We start from the raw sequence: 20,024 nt of genomic DNA, 5'->3' as shown, positions 1-20,024 counted from the left end.
AAAACTGTACAATAATTGTCTAAAAAAATTATGTTTTCCTATGGGGAACACTGCCCTCTGCTGGATTATTTAGTACAGAAAACATTTTGACAGTCCTGACAGTCATTGAAGGTTTGTAATTATGTCATGTCTGGAGGGAAAGACAGAAAATAACATTTAGTGCCTTAATTGTTTGTTGAAGACAACTGACCAGAAGAGGGCATCAAAATATCATGTAATAGTATTGCATGACTGCCTACAGTATGGAAGAGAGAGAGAGAGAGAGAGAGAGAGAGAGAGAGAGAGAGAGAGAGAGAGAGAGAGAGAGAGAGAGAGAATCTGAGGGTTGATTTTTTTTTTACAAAATATCTTCATGAAACATGATCTTTTCTTAAGATCCTAATGATTTTTGCCAGTTTCTTTCCCTCCATTTTTATTATTGCTATTTGAGAAATATCTGCAGCATACTGTATGTTGAAGGCACATATTGCCAATATTTTAATAAACACAAACACAAGCAAAGATGATAAATACTGTTTTCAGAATAAGAGGTGAATAATACACGGAGTATGAATATTACCGTACTGTACATGTAATAAGTAAAACATTAAACACACTGTACATAGACAACATTTTACAGCTTTACATTGTTTATAGCAGCTCACTGTACATTCAAAAACTGAACTCCGCCATCGTCCCTCCATACAAATAACCGAGAGTGGCATTTTGTAGAATTTACAGAGCAATCGATCGACCACAGTAAATATGCATTAATGTTGATGCACCACGGGTCTTTTCAGACGCTAAATTTTTAAAATCTTTAAAATGATTTAATCACCCTCAAGCTGTATAAATGTCTTAGCTCTGCTGAACACAAAAGAAGGTATTATGAGCAATGTTTGTTTCTGAGCACCATTGACTACCATAGTATTTGTTTTTCCTACTTTGGAAGTAAATGGTGCTCCTGTTTTCTGCTTCATTACAAATACCATATTTTCCGGACTATAAGTCCCAATTTTTTATAGTTTGGCTGGTCTTGCGACTTATAGTCAGGCGCGACTTGTAAGTCAGTATGAATACATTTTGACATATATGAACCAGGAGACAACATATATGCTGCTCCTGTATTTGTGTAATTCAACGAATTCAGTAATGTTGAATGACGAGCTGTGTGCTATTGTTTCATTGAATAACTTGCCTTTCCAGATTAAATGTCTGTTCTTCGGCTTGGATTTTGTGAAATGTTTTTCTAAATAAATGCAACGTGTAGTCCAGTACTTATATACTGTATGTTTTTTGTCTTCATGACGCATTTTTGATTGATGAAAATTATACTCCGGAGCGACTTTTAGTCTGGAAAATACGGTATCTACCTTCGTGTTCAGCAGAGAAATGGGTAGCACTTTATTTTACAGTACGTGTACTTACCTTGTACATATATGGTAAATATGTTGTACTTACAGACAAGTGTGTTGTACTTACTTTTGAGGTACTTACCAGTGGTACATACTTGGTAGTTATTATGTAACTCTAGATAAGTACTGGGTAATACCAGATAAATACTTATAGTGTAGGTATACTGTAACTAACTAGAAACAGTACTGTACTTACAAATAAATGTACAATATAAGTTACAGACAACAATGCATCTTATGGTTAACACTTTATTTACAGTCCTGTTTCCATGCACTTACTAGCGAATGTACCCAGTAGGTAATGCGTACGGTATTTAATGTTTGGGTTTAAAGGACAAAGATATTGAGTACAAAATTGGCACATCAGTAATGTTTGTTATTAGTTATCTGGTATTTTCCAGTACTTATCTAGAGTTAAATAATAACTACCAAGAATGTACCACTGGTAAGTACAGTAATGATACAGTTTAATTACCATTAAGATGCTCAAAAGTAAGTACAACACATTTGTCTGTAACAACATATTTACTATATATGTACAAGGTAAGTACACATACTGTAAAATAAAGTGCTACCGAGAAAGGTATACAGATCTGTAAAGGAACTATCCCTTTAATATTCCAACTAGTTTCCTAAAAAAAATTGTTTCAAAGCAAACAAGACAAAAGTAAAAAAAAACAGTTTTATCGAATAAATAGCAAAGCCAAATAAGGTAACACTGAAGGGCTTTTACCATGTTATTGCTTTAGTAACACTAATCTCAAAGTGTTCAACGATGTCCTTACATAAGGATTTGTGCCTCAGGACTCTTACTGTACAAATGAAACTCATCCTTCATTTTAACCAAGATAATTAGCATTGGGAGTGGCTGGAATACAAACACTTACAAGCCATCACTCAGAGAGCTATTTGTTTAAGCCAACAAGATATTTGGAGGTAATTTCCCAATCTGATTGTTTTTGGAGAGGGGCCAAAGTGAAAGAGTAAGCAGCTCGTGTTTGGAGCGATCCAAGACCACACAAGAGAGAAAATCTCGTGGATTTATCGTGCAACTGCTCTGATTGGAAAAACAGAGGAATTAATCTGTAAATTTCCTTGTCCGATGTTGGCAACAACATACTCGGTACATGCGTATCGGTTTGCTCTGTCCTGCAGAGGTTAGCACGGCTGCAAAATGCATTTGAGCTTGCAGCAGTGCACACACACACGCCCGAATACATGCACAAATATATAACACAATTACTCATTCGCAAAAGCACAATTTAGGTCAATCCTAACTTTTTGGTATCTTTTTTTCCCGCTTTCGTTTATCGTAACACTGACAAAATGTGCATTTGTTATTAATACAGATATATTTACAAATATATATATATAAAACCACCCAATGGATGGAGGCCACCACGCCATAACATCTTATAAAGGTCTATGAGACCTACAGAAGAACTGGGAGTGAGTACTGCACTCCCATGACCACAGTATTTACAACACACATTGCAGAAACCTCCTATGAATTCCACTTTAAACCAAACATGGAGTATGGGAACCTCAGATGCTGATATGTTATGACAACTATGATTTTTACTGTATGTCATTACATGCTTCAGGTTATGCATCTCTATTCAGCCTCGTGGACGAAATATCAACAGTGGAAATTGATGGAACACCTATGACTATGTAAACGCATAAAGGCGACGTAAGGAGGTGTTACTGAGCGACACAGTGATCTATCATGTGTGTTTTCAAGTATTATCAGGAGCATTAAAGCAAAAAGCCTACGCTGTATACTTTTATCTAAAAGATACTTAACATTTAGTCTATGCTAACAGCTAATACTTTATAGAGGGGCTTTTTGAATGAGATTTTTATATCAACATGTACTTATAATCATAACAGTCCTCTTGCTATACGAGGAGCGTCCGAAATGTATTGAAGATAGATCAAGTGAGTGATTTTTTAAAGGAGGAAAGAGTCGATTCCTGCTGGGATTCGGGGGAGATCTCGGGGTTTGTATCCATATATCAAGTCCTGGTCTGAATCCCTGTTTCCAAGATCCCAGACCTTTAGCTGGAAAGGTAACGTGTGGATTAAATGTACATACGAATGCTTCGCGGTACACTGAAGTTCTCTTCGAGGACTTGAGGTTTTTGGTTGGTGGCCAGGAGTTACTATTGATTCTCGAAACAAATTCTGGCTGCTTGTTCTCGATTCGGTCCGGTAGTCTCTATCTTTCCGTATGGCCGGTTGCTAATTTAGTCTTTGGAGAATCTGTTCCCAGGCGCCACGCTCTGCGGTTCTGGCATTATTAGGTGCACAAATTGCAAACAGTTTCAGCCACAGTTCTAGTTTTCAAGTTAATACGTGTCTCACAGCCAAGCTGGGAAAGTTTTCAAGACTTTTTTTCGACGAAAGCTGTTCGGATATTTTTCGTTCAGAGATCTTGTATAGCATCGGATTTGTTTCTGATCCTGGCGTTGTGCTTTTGAAAAGGTTCGCATCAGTAGTTTAGTTCCGAGTTGGGGTAATGTTTGAAAACTTTATGAATCCATCCGGTATAAAAGGCCACGTTTACGAAGATGGCGGGTCGGTTGTGTCGGGCGCATCCTCTGCCGTTTATGCTCACACCCACAATGACCTTACTGTGACTCTCCTGACATACGAGCGGGCCGCCGTAGTCCTTCTATAAGCATAAAACAAACGTGCAAACCTTGTTAAACATAATCAGATACGATTGACTGCTGCATAATAATGTATGTCAACAAAATGAGAAATGTGACCTTATTTGTAAGATCAAGACTTAAGTCTCATAATCTAATAACTAAGATTAGAAGCATCAAAGTTAGATTTTAATCATTAATGTCAATCTTTGAAATGACCTTAGTCAATATAAAAGATAGCAAGGTTATATTTGTGCATTATGTTTATTTTCTTAATTTTTTTTATTAGGAGAGGACACAAAAACACTAGACACTTGAAAGTTTTGAATGGTGTATAAATTATATCTGTATGTCCAAAATCAGTGATTATCAGTGTGCAGTGATTAAAAAAAGAAGAGGTTGTGGCGCACGCGCCACCATCGACCCCTGAGTGTTAACCTAATGGCCTGGTTTCACAGACAAGGCTTAGCTAAAGCCAGGACTAGGCCTTAGTTTCAACTAAAAATTTAAATGAAGTTGTTTAATCATTCCTTAGAAAAAGATGTTAATTCAATTCAATTCAATTTTATTTATATAGCGCTTTTCACTATTAGTGATTGTTTCAAAGCAGCTTTACACTGGTGTTTATCCTGAAACAAATAAATGGCCATGCTTATTTTAAGATCTCTCAGTGCAAGTTATTTTTAGTTGAGACAGCTCAAACGTGTCTAGGACTAGGCTTAAGCCTAGGGAAATATACATTAAGAATAAACTCACCTCACACACTCCTTCATCTCTCCGACCACCAGCACACAGTTTAGAGCTGGTGATCTGAAGACTTCCTCTGTGAAGCTGTTGGCATCGTTCGTTGCTAACTACTGGTAGATGAACACTTTTGAGCGTACCCTCATGTCCTGTACCTGAGACAAAAGACACATTTAAGGGGGCTTGTTAAGCTATGTCATGCATTCTGACTTATTAACACTGTTTAGGTAGGGGTTGAATTCCACATGTTAAACATTGACAAAGTGTCAAAAAAGCAGTTGGACATTTTTGTTGGAGTATTTCTGTGCCGAATGCACTTTACCAGGGTTCATTTACCAAGTTTTTATTGAGCATTAAAGATTTATACGTAACAATCTTGCTTTATTTCTTTCATGGGCAATAGGGAATTATCACGCTGATACATAGTACTTTCAGTGAGCTTTGTGCACATCCACTTCCGGTGGATCGTAATGCCGGTTCTGCTGGTCCAGATTGAACAGAAAAGTTGTTGAGAAATGTACGTAAAGGAATGATGGTGTTGTAGAAATGTAGTAAAGTAAAAGTACATATAATTTGTTGCAAAAAGTAAAAGTCAAAAGTATGCTCTATAGACTCTACTTAAGTAAAGTACAAATATGTGGAAAAGTTACTTAAATACAGTAACAAAGTATTTGTACTTCGTTAACTTACATTCCACCACAGGATGTTAGATACCTAACTAACTGCGCCGGAAGTGGACATGCACAAAGTTGACAAGTCCCGCCCAGGAAACCCGGAAGTGTGATAATCCCCTATTTTAGTGCTAGAAGTACAGTGGAAGTCCTTATATGGGCACACTGTAAAAAAAATCCGTAGAAATTACAATGTTATTGCAGCTGGGTTGCCGGAAATTTACCGTAGATTTACGTTTATGTTATTTACTAGCAAGAGTTTGTTCAAAGTAAAATAAATTTTAAATATTAACAAGTCTTTATCTTCACAGAATAAAACTATACAATAACAGCCTCATGCAAAGCATTCTGGGAACCAGAAATCATCATCAACCTTTTTCTGTTTTTGCCTCAGATTTTGTTTTCCAGAATGTTTTGCTTGATACTGTCTTTTTTAGTTTTACTCTGTAAAGACAAAGACTTGTAAATGTTTAATGTTCATTTAACTTTGAACAAACTCTTGCCAGTAAAAAACATAAATGTAAATCTACGGTAAATTACCGGCAACCCAGCTGCAATTTCTACGGAATTTTTTTACAGTGCACTTCACCCGGAATAGCGCACACACACACACCAACCAAGGGCTGACACGAAATCAACGTCACCAATTAAGTGTGGTGTTTTTTCTAAGGGAACTTTAAGCTTGTTCAGCTTGAACCCAGCATTATGAAAACAATTATGTGTGTGTGTGTGTGTGTGTGCAAAGACAGTGTTGTTATATTGCAAAGACCAAACATGTGGTGAATTATAAGTTATCCAGAAATAGTGATGTTCTGTGTGTTTTGGTTGCTCGCTCCGCCCGCGATACGCCTCGAGGGGATCGAGTTAATTCGGAAAGAATCAGTACAGCTGATCTGTCTTTTTTAAATCTGATAAAACTAAAGACTGTTGTATGGATATATGAAGGATGTAATACTACTCTATAGATACTCAAGATTAACCAACATGATCTCATGGAAAATCTGTGTTATAGTCATGGAAAATTTGATTACTTTATCCATGTCCATGTCACGAAATTCAGCTTTTTCCCTGACGGGAGTATGGATGTCTTTTCCGTGTCACTCTCACAGATTTCTCGTGTCATTTTATGTATGTATACATATTTATTTATGTATTGTTTTTTTCCTATTTTCAAATCAATGTCACTTGGGGTGGGGGTTAGATTTGGGGTTTGGGTTAGGATGTACTTTTATGTATTGGTTTCTACGTGTTTTTCTTTCACTTTTTAAACTATTCTCACCTGGAGTTAAGATTAGAGTTGGGGTTTGGGTTAGGATGTCTAAAAATTAAACAGAAAGTGATTCTAACCCCAAGCGATAATTGTAAGAAAATAGGAAAAAACTATGAGAAAACGATACATACAATGACACAAGAAATCGGTTGGAGTGAAATGGAAAAGACATCCGTGTTCCCATCACGGAAAAAAGCAGAATTCCGTGACATGGACACGGATAAAGTGATTGAATCTTCCGTGACTATAATTTTTGTGAGATCAGGTTGAGATCAGGTTAAGATAAGCAGAAACAGAATGTGTTATGTGAGCTTTAAAATCAAGCATGTTTTTGTTAGTTTTATATAATGTTAAATGCTGTACGTTTGCAAAATGCTTTCATAAGAGGCAACCAAACTAAAAATCTGACAGTCAGAAATGTAGAACAGCTATCGATTTTGCTAACAAATTATTGCTGAATTACGAATCGATGTACAATTTAGATCAGGGGTGTCAAACTCATTTTAGGCTGAGGGCCGGATGGTAAATAACGCCATGAAGTGCGGGCCGGATAATTTTTTTAAACCTTAGTGTGCTGATAATTGTGTTAAAATTAACTTAACAAACCAATTAATTAGTTTGTTTAGCAAAAAAACCAGAGAAACACACAGCTGTGTGAAAACTACATTTCATAAGGTCACACTCATACTGTATATTATACACACAAATTTACATCTGAACAAAACCCACTGGCCTTATAGGTTGAAAAGCTTTAATTTAACTTCTTTTGCCTTAATGCTAAAATTATTTATAAACCATACACTTTTCTTTGAAATATATTTGTAATGAGAACAGTCATTTAGAAAATGCTAGATGGGGCAGTGGCCCAAACCAAAAATGGCACTATGGGGGGTGGTACTATTATTATGGTTTTAATAAAGTATTATAAATATTATGTATTATATTACTAGCATCAACTTAGACAAGTGATTATAATGGGAAATATAATAAGAATTAAAGTGTGACAATCTGCAAAATATTCAGTATGATTTACCTGCTGGCTTGATGGAGCTTTGAATCCATGTTTGCAATGTTGAACTGCTGCTAAAAGCCTCTCTTTCCGTTCTCTGTCGTTATTTTGTGAGGGCAAGGCATTGGTGTTTTTTGTATTTTTTGTCTACAAAGTGTGCCAACAACAGCAAATTTAGTGTTTATATTAACTTAGATCTGATCGGGAACATTAAATCGATTAGACAAGCATTGTAACGTTAATAAGAATGTGGATATTTAGTTTTTGTTAGCTTGCTAAGATGTTAGCACTTTTTGAACACTGACAACAAATCATTACCGGAAGAAATACATAAACATACTTACAAATTACTAATTATGCGGTTTAACAACTGATATAATGTAATGAATCTACCTGTTAATGCAACAAACTTCGGAAACGGTCGTCTTCGCTCTCCAGGCAGAGAGTGGACACAGAGATGCTGCGGAGCGGGCGAGAAAACACGAAGTGGATCACCGGAATCAGTGGATCTTTAGCGGAGCGGTAACAATAAAACGGCAAGATTTTTGGGCACCATGTTTAGTCTATGTTCCGCGTTTTGCTCCTTTCCGCAAGTCTCTCATATTAAAAACGAACTAGACACCCGCCTAAAAGGGTTTTTAAAATATGTATTTAATATTTAATAATGCTGTATAAATCATCACGCGGGCCGGATTGGACACCTTTGCATGTTTGACACCCCTGATTTAGATCATTCATAGTCTTTGAGTGTTTTATAGACTTTTCCCTCTATTGATTTCCTTTTTTTGCGCATGTAAATGTGGCAGACCGGAAACACAAGCTCATGTGAAAATGTTGCAATTGCAGCATGTTCCAAAATTCAAGTTTGGGATAAGACATATTATATTAGCCATTAGCTAGTTATATTAGCCAGAACCCAGAGTACTCTGCCCCATTTAACTGGGATAGATGTACCAGCAGAAAGTGGCGAGGCAAGGGGATGGAGGAGGGATGCTGATTGGTTGACAAAACTGCTGTACGTCTTTAAAAGACTTTATGCCGTGAACCTCGTATACATTTTGGCTTTGTGTTGTTTCCAGACGGGGCGTTAAAGAACATGACACACTTTTCTCCCGGAAATCCTGTATAATTCAAAGGACGACTTCGATGCTGAAGTGTTTCTAAATAAGTGTGCTGTATGCATCAGGCAGTCAGCCAATGGTCCGTGGGCGTGACGTCTGAGGCTGAGACTAACCGCAGCATAACAAACATGACTGCACTTCACGTAAACCGAACCCGAAACCCCATTTATTACTCAGTGCCCAAAGCAAGTTGTACACTTGAACTTCGTGGAAACTGTAAGGATGTAATGTCATGACAGAGGTATGAGGGCAATGTCAGGTGAAGGGGGTCTCTAATGACTGCCTCCGAAGTTGAACCTACCTTTGGTCTCACCCCAGCCATACACAGAGCATATGGTGTTCTCCTGAATGCTGCAGTCAGCCACGGGCAGCTGAATAACCCGGACACGTTCCCTCGGGAGGGCTGGCCTGCATCAAATAGGAAGAGAGGTTATTTCGTTAACAACAAATAATAACCACAGAAGATTTTATTATTTCACTTTACCAATCACAAGTAATGATTTTTGTATGGAGTCTTACTTTGTCAATCGGAGCAAAGCGAGGTTGGAGCCTTCCGGTCCACATATGACATGCGAAATTCTTCTCTCCTGTCTGTGAAAGTCATTCTCGGCGGATTCGTTCAAATGGGTAACACCGAGCCAAATTCTGTACTCGGATAGGTCAGGCACACTGTGAAAAAAAACACACATCACAAAGACGATTTTGAGTTTGCAAATTCAAAAATCTTTTTAAAAACTTGTTTTAAAACCATGCAGCAGGTATATTTTAATGCACATATAGTATTTATGATGATTTCATTACATTTGCACCATTTTTATGAAAGTTAAGCATGAATGGACCTGAAAATTTCAAATGGTGTAACCTCCAATTGCGCCAAAAAATGAGAAATATTAAATTTTTTAGCCACCTTAATGGCATGTAAGCATAAGTCATAAAAAAATTTAATATCACACAAAAATACATTTTATTAGTTATTACTAAATGTAAACTTTTATGCGTTTTTGTAATATTTGTCAGGTCATATGCTGAAAAAAGCTCTGTTTTCTAAATAATCTTTGACAAATGATGTAAAAATGTATGTAAAAAAATCATATTACACTAAACTAGATGATTATATTTTATTCCACATTTTTATGAATATATTTATATTTTAATTTAAAAAAATACTAGATACACCAATTGGCACAGACTGGTTACACCACTTTGACATTTTTGCAATTATTCCCCAAATATTCTTTCGAAATGAAATAAAACCAGACATTTTTGACTTGGTCCTCAAAAAAGAGAATGTATGCAAGTAATCTGCAAATTTATTTTGAAATTTTAACCCTTTTACATTAAACGAACCATATGGACACAAAATAATTAGCTTCACGTCATTGACCCGAATGCACAAATAAGACATAATAAATTATCTTGATTTTTTTAAACAGCTTTATTATTTTCATTTTCCCCGAGGTCCACTTATAACGTTAGCTTTTTGCACTTAAAAACAGTCATGATTTAGTGTTTATGACAGTTTTCACCCTGTCTCTGACCCTTAGAACTAAATGGGGCATTTTTGCTGCTATATCTTTAAGACGTTTATATAAACACCCTCTGTACATCTGCAATTATGTACAGAGTACAAACATGAGTTAATACTCATTTATCTCACAAGATAACTTGATTCATAATATGAACCCTTGAATGTAAAACTTTGTGAATGTCAGAACGTTTCCCAAAAACATCCGCAGCTTTGATTTGTTGTGTTACATGCATGGACAAATCGCAGATGCCCCCCTAAACATTGACTCTGTGACCCTGAGAATCCAGAGGTCACAGGCAGGGCACGGTGGTATGTGCGGTAAAGCTGGAGATAATTACCATGACGAGAAGCAATGTCTGTCTGTCAGCACCCACTCCTCCCTGACCAGAGAACCTCCGCACCAGTGAGTGCTCCTGAAGAGACCGGGAGACAGGAGACAGTGAAGCATCTCCAACACGACTCTCACATCATAAAACATGACAGCACAATGCTTTACTACTGAAGATCTGCTTGCACTATGACTTCATGAACAACTGCACTTTATTTAGACATAATTTTACTGACTATTCTCCAGTCGCTCTTTTAAAGAAAAAAAAGTTGTACATTTTTACTGTACTTACAATAAAGATGGCAGATAAAGATGGCAGATAAAAATGCCTGTATTTGGATGAACTACTTCTTTAAAATGTCATTAATCAACACAATATCAAGGCAATTTGTGGTATAGTCATGAAATATTTGATTAATTTATTTGTGCTCATGGACACAATTTTCTGATTTTTTTTGTGTCATTGAGCATGAAGGCTTTTAATGTCACTCAGCACGAATTTCGGTAGCAGTTTATTTTACAGTACGTGTACTTACCTTGTACATATATGGTAAATATTTTCGACTTACAGACAAATGTGTGGTACTTACTTTTGAGTAACTACATGGTAATTAAATGGTATCATTACTGTACTTACCAGTGGTACACACTTGGTAGTTATTATGTAACTCTAAATAAGTACTGGATAATACCAAACACACTTATACACGTTCTGTAAAATAAAGTGCTACCCGAATTTCTATAAATAGTTTTTTTGTGTCCGTAGCACAACTTTCTTTTTTGGGTCATTTTAAATTTTGTTTTCTCATGTCCCCCCCCCCTATTTTTAAATCATTGTCGCTTGGGGTTGGGGTTAGATTTGAGTTTTGGGTTAGGATGTAATTTTATGTATTGGTTCCTACATGTTTTTCTTCCGATTTCTTCTGTCATTCTAACCCCAACCCCAAGTGACAAGCGACTTTTATTAATAGTACAAAATAGGAAAAAATATGAGAAAACGCAATATAAAATGACACAAAAAAGAAAGTCGTGCTACGGACATGAAAAACTATTTCTAGAAATTTGTGCTGAGTGACACGAAAAAAACATTCATGCTCAACGGCACGAAAAAAAAAACTACGGAAAATCGTATCCATGAACACAAATAAATTAATCAAATATTTCATGACTATATCACGACTTGCCTTGAGATTAAGTTGCATTAAACCTACAATGCTAATAGATTAGTTAATTATATATAAGCATATGTGACCGTGGAACACAAAACCAGTCATAAGTCGCACAGGTATATTTGTAACAATAGCTAATAATACATTGCATGGGGGTCTAATTATCAGCTTTTTTATATGCCAAAAATTATTAGGATATTAAGTAAAGATCATGTTCCATGAAGATTTTTGTAAGTTTCATACCGTTAATATATTAAAATGTATTTATTAGTAGTAATATGTGTTGCTAAGGACTTCTTTTGAAAAACTTTAAAAGCAATTTTATCAACATTTTGACTTTTTGCATCCTCAGAATCCTGATTGCTAAATATTGTCCTATCCTAACAAACCATACACCAATGGGAAGCTTATTTATTCAACTTTTAGATGATGTATAAATAAATAAAAAACTCTTTGACTGGTTTTGTGGTCCAGTGTCAAAAATTTGGAAAATATACATTACCAAAAGTTTTCAAAACACTTAAAATAACAGTAAACTCAGCAAAGCAGGATTTCACCTCTACAATATTGTTAGGTTTCTTCAAAAATACAAATTTTTGATCAATAAGCTGAGATAACTGCATTTTGGTTCAAGATTCAGAGCGATTTTCAAAACATACTCAGAGTTTTTACTATTTTTGGATCAGTAGATTATTAAGTGATTTATAAGTTGGGTAAGAGGGCAAATAGGGTAAATATGGATTGCCGTAAAACCTCGTCATCCTAATTGACGAGATAACTCGTCAATGGCGGAAAAAGAGTTAAAGGGGGGGGGGGGGGTTCAATGGTATTTCAAGCATTCTGACTTATTAACACAGTTATAGAGTTGTTTCCTCATGCTAAACGTAGGCAAAGTGTCAAAAAAGCAGTTGGGCGTGTTACAGAGTATTTCTGTGCCGAATGCACTTCACCAGTGTTCGTACAAGTTTCGGAAAGTTTTTTTTCGATTACAGGTCCAACTGACGTTTCAGGGGTTTTCTATATGTATCACTTCTTTATATGGGCACTTCCCCCGGAAAACCCCGCCCACCCGTCAATCAGCGGGAGACGCTAGAGCTTGCAAACATCTTATCACGCCACTCAGCTTTGTTTAATTTCAAAACTCAACTATGGCACGAAAGATGAAGTGTGTTTTTGGTTGTAAGGAGAAGAAATCCAGCCTTATGGAAACAATGGATATAGTTTATTATTCGGGGTAGCAGTGGAGTTTTGCGTGTGTGTTTGATGCACTGGATTTTCCCAACCGGGTCATGACGAGTTGCAAGCGGTAAGTAAGACTTCTGTCTTATGTTGGAAATAGTCGCGTGCATATTATATAAATCACACGAACATGTAGTGAATCATAAGTTAAAACAGTGTTGTATAGTGTTGCATGACTTGTACTTGCTCCTCCCGCCGAATAACTCCTCCTTCTTCATTTTTTCGTACGTTATCGGAAAGATTCGGTAAAGCTAATCTTTCTTTTATAAATCTGATTAAACTAAAGACTCTTCGGATATATAAAGGATGTCATACTACTCTATAGGTACTCCAGATTAACATCAGAAATGCAGAAACAGTGTGTTACGTGAGCTTTAATATGTTGGCACGATTATATTTTGTCTACAAAAGATATTTAAACATTTAGGCCTTCAAGTAAAAAGAATTTTAAGATCAGTTAGTGCTCAAAAACTTTTAAATGGTAAAATATGAATAGTTATATATAGTCATAATATATCATATACATTGAATACATAATATATTCATCATAGAAATATGTGACACTGTCTGTGAAATCTAGGCTAAAGTCTCATCCTCGAATTATGAAATAAGGAGCATCAAAGTTTAAATTTCAATCATTGATTTTAATCTTTGACGTGACCTTTTGTGCATTTTGCGTTTGACGCGAATTGCCGGCTGACGCCCGAGTTGAAAAATTTGAACTTTGGCGGAATTTCGCACTGCGTTAACCAATCAGGAGCCTGTTTGCTGCTGTGGCGGCAGCCCCGCCCGGAGTCACTCATTCAACCTGAAGGAACGCTTAATATTGTCAGTAAGCAGTCACCCGGAGCTATACCACACAAGTCCTTATTTCTATAGAGGACACAGGAATAAAAAGGACCTTGCTTGGAAGAGTGTCAGTGAGGACATTGTGCAACCTGGTAAGTTGTAATACACTTTTCACTTTTGAGTCACGTGATGTTTATCGACCCCCTATAGTAAGGTTACCAAATGCAAACTGGTAATCAACATCAGTCATCTTGCAAACAGACAACTGCATAGCACTTGCACCTCCCACAAGAAGCGGATTTTGCCTATGACGCGCTTCAAATGCTGGCTTTTTCTGCGCGTCTACTTCGCTCTACACGCACGAATGCATTCACACTGTTCAAGCGGCAAACTAGGCGTGGTAGACGCAATTTTGACGCCTAAAACGTGGTTTGTGTAAACGCAGCATAAGAGATAGCTAAACTAGGTGTACTTTACAACAAGTAAACCTTTAAAAATGACTATATGTTATATACAGTACTGTAAAAATAGAGTACAGTAAGCATTGCTATATAATAATGTTTCCTAATGCTCACCCTCTCTGTATGCTGACCATCCAAGTACCTTCTTTAATGGGAACCGGACCTCCACCCACGATTCTCACCTGCTTGTGTACAAAACATGAGCTCTTTGAAGCTTCATCTGTAAAGTAAAAAACAAAGACAAAAAGGTAATAAAGGCAAACAGAACAAAACAACAACACATTAAAATCACCCAGTCCTCAACACAGCGTTTGAACAAACATGATTACCTTTTGGTGGCAGATTGTTTTGTGAAGCTTGACCTAAAAAAGAAAGGATAAAGAAAAATCAACATCATGCTGTAAATGTTGCAATGAATATGCATGAAAAATGAACCCCCAAAAAAGCGTTGTCACTTGTGTGATGGTTGTTTAAAGTATAATTTGGTGCAAAAGTGTGTGTGAGGTCTTTAGCAACATCATGAGGATTAGTCTTGGTCCAGCATGTGGGATCAGTTAGGCCAGACAACACTGAAGTGTAACGTATGAATGTGAAACATTGCTGTGTGTGTACGGGTGTGTGTGACAGAGACAAAGGGAGTGTTGACAGTCCGAGCCACCTGGACTTTACACTCTTTAATTAAACTACAACCTCTGTGGAAAGTGCATGTCTATGCATATGAGTGATTGATGCCCCGTATGTAGATTCATAACACATGGCCTGCACGCTCAATGTGAGCCTGCGATGAGAGCAAAAGTCAACAGTACAGCATGATACCGCAATATGAGGGCATGATGTCTATGTACGGGATCCCTGTTGTGTTAGAACTTCATGCATTCCAGATGTTTTCTTGGTCAGACATGTCATTGTATAACATACTCAACAGTCATACTTAACTATAAGTAGAGATATCTATATGGAAAGTGACTTGTGCTGTTAAGGAAGTCCGACTGAAATGTAGTAGTGGTATAATTTAAAACACTATAGCTTTTGGCATTTTGTATCAGGTTGGTTCAGGTAACGTCTGTTTCGACTGGCAACTCTCAGCTCGGCTAACTTACAGGGTTTAAGGGAGCAGTAGTCCCAAGGGATGGATGAACTGTTGGTAAAACACCACAGGCCATGCTTGTCCTTGTCTGGGTTCCTGCAGAAGTTCTTCCCCTGTTCGGCCGTCATAAAGTCCACATTTCTTTCTTTACTAGGAACAAAAACAAATCTCAACATTTGAGCAAATTTGAAGAACATCTGCAACTTTAAATAAACACGTTTCAAATGTAACATATTCAATTTCGATCTATGAACGTCATAAACAGGTGCATCATTCAGATAAACGTATGACTGTATAACTAATTTTATTTAGTGTCTGTAAAAGGAAAATACATCTAAAACCATTAGGAAAAGAGTCTAAAGAAACAGCTTTAGCCCCAGCTGCATGGAGCTCCTCTCTGGAGACACGAGGAAAGTATTTAGCTTTTGCATTACTCATGTTCCTCTAAACTTTTCCACATTATCATTTAAAAATCTTCCAGATTTAGGAAGATTCACGGATGAAAAGACACTCATATTAAACAACAAGCGCTACGGCAAATGATTTATGCCCAATGCTCGCTTAGCAGTGACCCCTGCAACCTGTCCGAGGCGACTCACAGGCTGCGAGCCAAATAAAGGAGCTGATTGGCTTTGATGTGTTCGTAGAAAGGGGTTAAAGCAAGAAAAGGGAAGTATTGGGGGTCAGAAGGTTGCCTTAAAGAATCCCGTTCCAGCTGGGATGACCTGCCTGCAATTTTTAAGGAATTAAGTCACTACCCATTTACCGTCAATTAGAGTTCTCCAGAATGTGGGTCCTCCGCTAAAAGTGTTTTTCTTCCTTAGGAACGACAAGGGTCCTACTTTCTCAACTAAAACAAACACGGCGTGACAATTCTGCGGCCCTTGTGGTTTACATCAATGCACAACCAGGGTCTGGCAGGTCTGGGAGGGGCGACCTTTGACCTGGAACTTGTTCATAAAACTAGGAAGTTATTTAACGCCACACATCTCAGGGTGAATGTGGACGGCAGTAAAAACACAGACCTGTTGCGGAACTGAAATTCGTCTCCTCTGAGATTTAAACACATGCGCACACACAAACACTGTGGTGAGTCACTGTTAATGTGCCAAAGCACCATCAAACAGTCAAAACAATAAATGTATTTAAGGAAACAGACCTCACTAGATTTCATAAACCTGTTAGAAAGCTTGCACATGCATATTTGATATATGCTTGTTGCTGAATGTTCAAATAAATTAAAAAATTTATAAAAACATGAGATGTGCTGCATGGTATCTGTCCCATTTTATCACTCTTACTGATTCAATGGCAACTTGCTGTGCATGACCTTTGAACCATGACTGAATGAAGTTGTTCACCTTGTACAGTACCACAAAGAAATCATGCGATTGTCCTTGAGATACTACATGGGAAGATGTGGACCTGATTTTGTTTCCATGGAAACTGAGTGAACGTCCCTGACTTTGTGATGTACTAATATAAATGATGGTGCTGCTTGATACCATACTGTAGAAAATTAAAGGAGAAATGTTTTTATGTGTCTACATAAAAAGAAAACTATTTATTCAAGTTTAAAGTTGAAGTGTGGTATTTTTTCAAGGTCAAATATTTTCTTTTATCCTCTTATTAATATTCTGTAATAACTAAGTAAATAATTTACCAATCATACTCTGTCAAAATCACACTCTTTCACTTTTTGGTATATGCATGAATACAATATATTCTTTAACATCTGTCTTACTTTTCACTGTGGTCTTTCCATGGAGTACAGGGGATGCCAGACCGAGTTTTTGCCTGTTTGCCATTGTATGTTTCACCGATGCCTGTGTAGCACTCTGAAACAAACAAATAAAAAAAAAACTAGTGAAAACATTTTCATAGTACATCAACAGTCCAACAAAATTATAGATGGCACAATATTAAAACGGTGCAATTGTAGTAAAATAGATTTTTTTCTGGTTGGCTTACTGGCTCCAATCTCCCCATAAGACATTCAATGATATTCATTGTAATGTTCCTGGAGCTCATTGTGTTAGCAGTGCAAAGGTTGTAAGTTCGATTCCCAGGGAACACACATACTGATAAATTAGTGTAGCTTAAATGCTAATGTAAGTTGCTTTGGATAAAAGAAACCGCAAAATGCATACATTTTAAAAGTAATGCAAGTAAAATTTTTACTTTGTTAGCACACCTTTCCGCGTAATTCACATGGTTTGAGGTATCATTTATAACGTTTGGTGTGGGACAAGTTAAAGGCAGGGTATCTCATTTGATCCAGAAACATTTTTAGTTATGCTGGTTAAAAGTCTCCTCACATCCTGATAGCAAACACTATGTTAAGTTGTTTAAATGTATTTGTAGAAATTTATGTCATCTGTGAAAGGCGTAGGACCAAAAAATGTTCAACCAATCATAGATCTCGGTTCGAACGGACTTTGCCTTATTTGTCCCTCATCCGTAAGCGTAATTTGAATGTAACCACGCAGCTTGTTCACGCAGACACCATACGTCATCGGGGCGTCACGTGCGCTCACCTCCTGTCTGTAAACAGCGAGAACTTTCCTGCTGAATTGACAACCTGCACAGGAGCCACAACACGAAATACATCTTTTATAACAACAACAGCAATAACTGCCTGGATCTGCAAAGAGCAAAAACCCAAATTAACATCGGTAACTTTACTGCTTTACCACGAGATGCAAACAGCTGCAGGAGGCAAAGGGTCTGAAAGGGTCATTGCACTGTTTCTTTTGGTAAGGTAGGTATGCGATATGTTTGTATTTAGATTGATTCAGATATTCTGCTTTGATGAAACATTGTGTTGCTTATGAAATTTGTGTTCGTTTACGGATTAGCATAACGATATAGTTACCATGTCTACACAACGGAAAGTGTGCTTTAACTTATTCTGATGTAAACCAGTTGTTTATGTTGGTTATTTTGGAAATGTTATTCACTTTGTACTGCAAAGTTTTCTCACTGGTGAATGAGACATGAGATGTGACCGTCTGATCTATGCATGTTTATGTGTTTTGAAAGAGGCGTGACTTTGGATGGCGATTTGAATGGAGGGTGGGATCGTGATTTCATTGCTAGTCGGCTACCGTTGGCATTTTTCAAAATTAGATACCCTGCCTTTAAAATAGCCAAAATGCAATACTGAGAGGCATCTAGCAATGAGATTGCGAATTGCAACCAACCTCAAATTTCAAAACGCAATGAGAATCTACAGTATTGCTGCCACAGGACAAAACATTTCATCATTTGAGACAATGTTGGGAAGAAAAGCGCTCTGTAGAGCTGTTTGTCCATTTAGGGCTACTGTAGAAAAATGATGGCAGTAGATAAAAACGTCTCATTCTAAGGTAATAAAAACAATACAGTTCATTATGTAAGGTTTTTATATACCACTGATAACATAGTTATGTACACTATATTGCATTTCTGTGAAGAGATCCTACTAAAAGAAACAAACTGCACCTTTAAGGTTTTGTCTTAACAAGTACTGATAAATATTAGTTAAGGTATGAGCAATCCCATATGTTCAAGGAAATCCACATATTTAATTGCCCAATCAGAGCTTTGCTTTTATCAAGCGCTAAGTAAGATAAATGCCTTAAAATTATTATTGAACCCCAAAAGCAATGGTGCTTAAAGAAGCACAGCGGGTTTGTGGAAACAGTGCTTATGGAAAGACAACAGGGCTCCCAGTGCACCGTAATAGTCGAACCATCGTCCCTACGGCCTTAATTGGAACACCAGATAAATCGATCTTAACATCAACGAATGCCGGGTCCTTCTATGAACCATCTCCTGGGTCCTGCCAGTCACACATAGCTGTCGGCAATGATTAATGCTAAAGTCGTGCTGTCTCATTCCCACATTGTGTCTCCTTCTCGCTGCACATGTTTCAAACAACCCCCATTAGTGACCGTGGAGATCGGCACTGACAGAAGATAAAGAGTACCTACGATATTCTATAGCATCATGAAAAAAGTTGCATATATACCAAGTCTTGAAGCGAGGTTTATTATGAACAAAGGCCTGGAAGTTTTTGAGGGTTGTTTTTGATATGCAAAAGAGGCAGGACTTCAAAAGGTATGGCCTCATTTTTATTGCTTTTCACATGCAGTGAAAATCGGTTTGGAAGAATTCCAATCATAACATCATGGAAAACAAGACTGAGGCAGTAGATTATAAACATCTTCCCGCAAAGTAAATAAGAGTTAGTAATACGGTCGCCGTCAAAGTAGTCGCCTGCTGTACTGGAATTTACTCTCTTGCATAATTCACAGTCACGAGTACAGAAATACACATCTATACAGAAATGAGGCAAAGTAAGGGTCAAACATGCCCTAACACTTTGGAAGCAATTGAGGTTTAAATGACTTTGTTCAAGAGCACAGAGATATCTGAAATCATCACTACCAGAACTTACTGTGGATCTAAAACATTTAATCTGCCTAGTACCAACACACAAGTCTCCAATTCAATTGGTAGAGCATGCTACTGACAACCCTAAGGTCACAGGTTCGACTCTCATTGAACACACATGTA

General features: G+C 37.2%; 1 protein-coding gene across 1 annotated transcript in view; it reads right to left on the bottom strand.

Moving 5' to 3' along the window:
- Nucleotides 1–1,474: 1,474 nt before the first annotated feature.
- The window catches only part of hgfb (hepatocyte growth factor b), a 34,233-nt gene continuing 15,683 nt past the window's right edge, over nt 1,475–20,024 (bottom strand). Inside the window, exons 10-18 of the mRNA XM_065283533.2 lie at nt 17,209–17,302; nt 15,478–15,614; nt 14,707–14,739; nt 14,492–14,597; nt 10,730–10,804; nt 9,383–9,532; nt 9,165–9,271; nt 4,805–4,947; nt 1,475–4,071 (exon numbers count right to left, since the gene is read on the bottom strand). Coding sequence (XP_065139605.1) covers nt 3,889–4,071; nt 4,805–4,947; nt 9,165–9,271; nt 9,383–9,532; nt 10,730–10,804; nt 14,492–14,597; nt 14,707–14,739; nt 15,478–15,614; nt 17,209–17,302 — 1,028 coding nt within the window. The 3' untranslated portion in view covers nt 1,475–3,888. The remainder of the gene's footprint in view (nt 4,072–4,804; nt 4,948–9,164; nt 9,272–9,382; nt 9,533–10,729; nt 10,805–14,491; nt 14,598–14,706; nt 14,740–15,477; nt 15,615–17,208; nt 17,303–20,024) is intronic.

The sequence above is a fragment of the Paramisgurnus dabryanus genome, chromosome 9 (genome assembly GCF_030506205.2).
Source record: "Paramisgurnus dabryanus chromosome 9, PD_genome_1.1, whole genome shotgun sequence".
Classification (NCBI taxonomy): Eukaryota; Metazoa; Chordata; class Actinopteri; order Cypriniformes; family Cobitidae; genus Paramisgurnus; species Paramisgurnus dabryanus.
The sequence above is the reverse complement of the archived record's forward strand: the minus strand, read 5'-3'. Positions and strand labels throughout refer to the sequence as shown.